This window comes from Drosophila arizonae, chromosome 3 (assembly GCF_054131065.1).
Source record: "Drosophila arizonae isolate 15081-1271.41 chromosome 3, UAZ_ARI_1.0, whole genome shotgun sequence".
NCBI lineage: Eukaryota > Metazoa > Arthropoda > Insecta > Diptera > Drosophilidae > Drosophila > Drosophila arizonae.
In genome coordinates, this window is record NC_142923.1 from 28,335,466 (window position 1) to 28,338,056 (window position 2,591).

Consider the following 2,591-nt stretch of genomic DNA (forward strand, 5'->3'; position numbering starts at 1 on the left):
GTGCGTGCACCAGTATCTACCTTTCCAGCAGGATTAACACGCTTTTCACTAAATATCGAAAGCCATGGATACAACAAGTATCAAAGTAAAGTTTTATAAAACTTAATATCATTGTGAAATAATTTTTACTATTTTACTAGCACTCAAAAAGAAAGGCAATAATTTAACCGAAGTGCGATTCAGACACGTCAAGCAGGAATTGAATATTGGTATTCAGAAAGTAACCAAAACTACAAACAGGGTGTCCAGTTTTAAAATAAAAATAGTAAATAGCTCTTAACGAGAAGATATAAGCTACAAACAGGGATGTATTTTTGTATTCTAATTATATTTTATCATTCTCATGCTCATATTTATACTTACTATAATACTTATCCTTACTATTTCGATTGGTTAAAAAAAAAAAATTTAATTCACTATATCTTATATATTAAACCACTATAAAGTGTTTTTATTTGTTCAAGAGGTATTTTTTAGTTGGCACAAGACTGTTTGTCTGCGGATTCGATTGCGTGATTGCGTGAAATGTTTTAATGGAAACATCAGAAATCCATTTCATGTCTAATGGAGTTCTTGAACATGATAATTATATGAATAACATCATGGTAGTAAAAGAAGATGGTAAAGAGCTTTTCAGTTTGAGCATTCATAATGGCTCCGGCTTGGTTTTGGATACTTTAGGGAACAGGAAGATTTGGAAATGCTGATTTGAGTATCAGAAGGTTGAATGCATGCCGGCTTGGATCTTCTCTTCTCTGCTTCATAATATTTTTTTTTGTCACAGATATCAATATCAGTTTGATCCACACGCTCCTGTATTATACACACAGCCTTCTGGGAGAGCAGGCAGAAGCCTATAGATAACAATAGAATGCAGCCGAATATCAATAGTATAAACGGCACCTTCCACCACATATCTTCAATATGGATGCCATCCCTAGTTATATTCTCGGCACTGCGTTTTATAGACTTGTAGCACTCATCAGCACTTATTAGCTCAGCATTCGAATGCACGTTTTCACTCTGTAAACGTTTGCCAACACTGTTTTTTTGGAATTGAGACCGACAGTCTGCGCAAACCTTACTGAACCAGTTAGCACAACGTTTGCTTTTTTCGTTGTATTTGCAAAAATTCTGCATGCTTAGCTCAAATTTAGAAATTGCGTGAAGTAAAAGTCTGCGGAAGACGTACAGATATAGTTCATTCGTCAACCGAATAATGACTAAATATTTGAAGTATAAACAGTATATTTGTTTTGAACGATGTTCGCTTGCTTGTTAATAGAATATCGACTCTTTTTAAAGTTGCCCATTGGCGGCGTGACAAATCGAGCTTTACTCTCTCACTATTAACATAAATGTCATAGAAGATGATTTCAGTAAAATATATAATCGTATATAACACCAAATGGAATGGTTCTCTTATATATATTTGCACTTATTGCGGTTGGTTTATACATTAGTGCTTATAATAGATAAGGAAACGGTGATAATTCAAAATTTTTAGCGGGAATTCATAGATTTTTTATATATCGAGAGCAGTTGGAGGTGATAAAAGCTCTAAATCTCAGGTAGGTAAGAATTTTGCAGTAGGGCAGGATCGACTATATAATACAGTCCAAAAACAGTTCTGTCAAATTATATATATAGCGCAAATTGTATATTTTACTATATTCTATATTTTATATGTACTTCAAATGCTAATGTCAATGCTGGAAGCATTAGCTTTAAAAATTTTCCACGCCCTTAATGTATATGGACCTTTAATTTTCAGTCAGTAAAAATATAGGATGCTTAATTTGTTAAATTAGCTCTAGCGCCGTTAAAGATATATAATTACCCACATAGTCCCACTCAATGGGCTTGGATTATAAATACATTATATTGTTTATCTTGGGGTCTCCAGTTATATATCAAATTTAAGAAAGATGATCAGATCTTTATGAAAGATTTTATTCCAAAGTACAAGTCTCTTGTACTTGAAATGCGTTTCTTACAAATAGTGGGCGAGGGGGTCTTGTCATCCAAAATCTGTAAATTACAATGTCTTTGTATCCATTAACTTTATATACAACGCCAGGTCTAAAAGTGTTAAAATTAGGCTGAAAAAAAATGTGTCGATTTTTCGATTATTCTCGATAAAAAAGTTATCGAATGAGTTATCGAAAAAAAGAAAAACTTATACTGCGTATGGTATACTCGAGTATGCATGCCAAATTTCAGTTCTCTAGCTCTTATAACTTATGAGATCGACGTACTCAGACGGACGGACGGGGGGACAGACGGGCAGGGCTATATCGATTCAGCTCGCCATGCTAATCAAGAATATATATACTTTATGGGGTTTAAGATGATTCCTTCTGCCCGTTACATACTTTTTCACAAAACCATTATACCCTGATTTCCCATTGAAAATGGGTTCAGGGTATAAAAACTTAATTTCAGAATATGGGTTAAAATTGCTAAGGACAGGTAGGAGGATAGCAAACGGGCATTGCACAAACCCAATATAATCTAAAACCCTGTCAAGTACATACAATATATACAGATGTATGCAAAATATGGATAAATCTAAGAAAATAAGAAAAAGA

General features: G+C 33.7%; 1 protein-coding gene across 1 annotated transcript; it reads right to left on the minus strand.

Annotated features, from left to right (window-relative positions):
• Window positions 1-419: 419 nt before the first annotated feature.
• Window positions 420-1,359, minus strand: LOC149269998 (uncharacterized). The gene has a single exon (XM_089464619.1). The coding sequence runs from the start codon at window positions 1,138-1,140 to the stop codon at window positions 634-636; it is 507 nt and encodes a 168-aa protein (XP_089320745.1). The 5' UTR covers window positions 1,141-1,359; the 3' UTR covers window positions 420-633.
• Between the last annotated feature and the right edge of the window lie 1,232 nt (window positions 1,360-2,591).

Excerpts from the sequence above, each read along its gene's own strand:
- LOC149269998 (XM_089464619.1), bottom strand. The coding sequence starts at position 1,140 with ATGCAGAATTTTTGCAAATACAACGAAAAAAGCAAACGTTGTGCTAAC.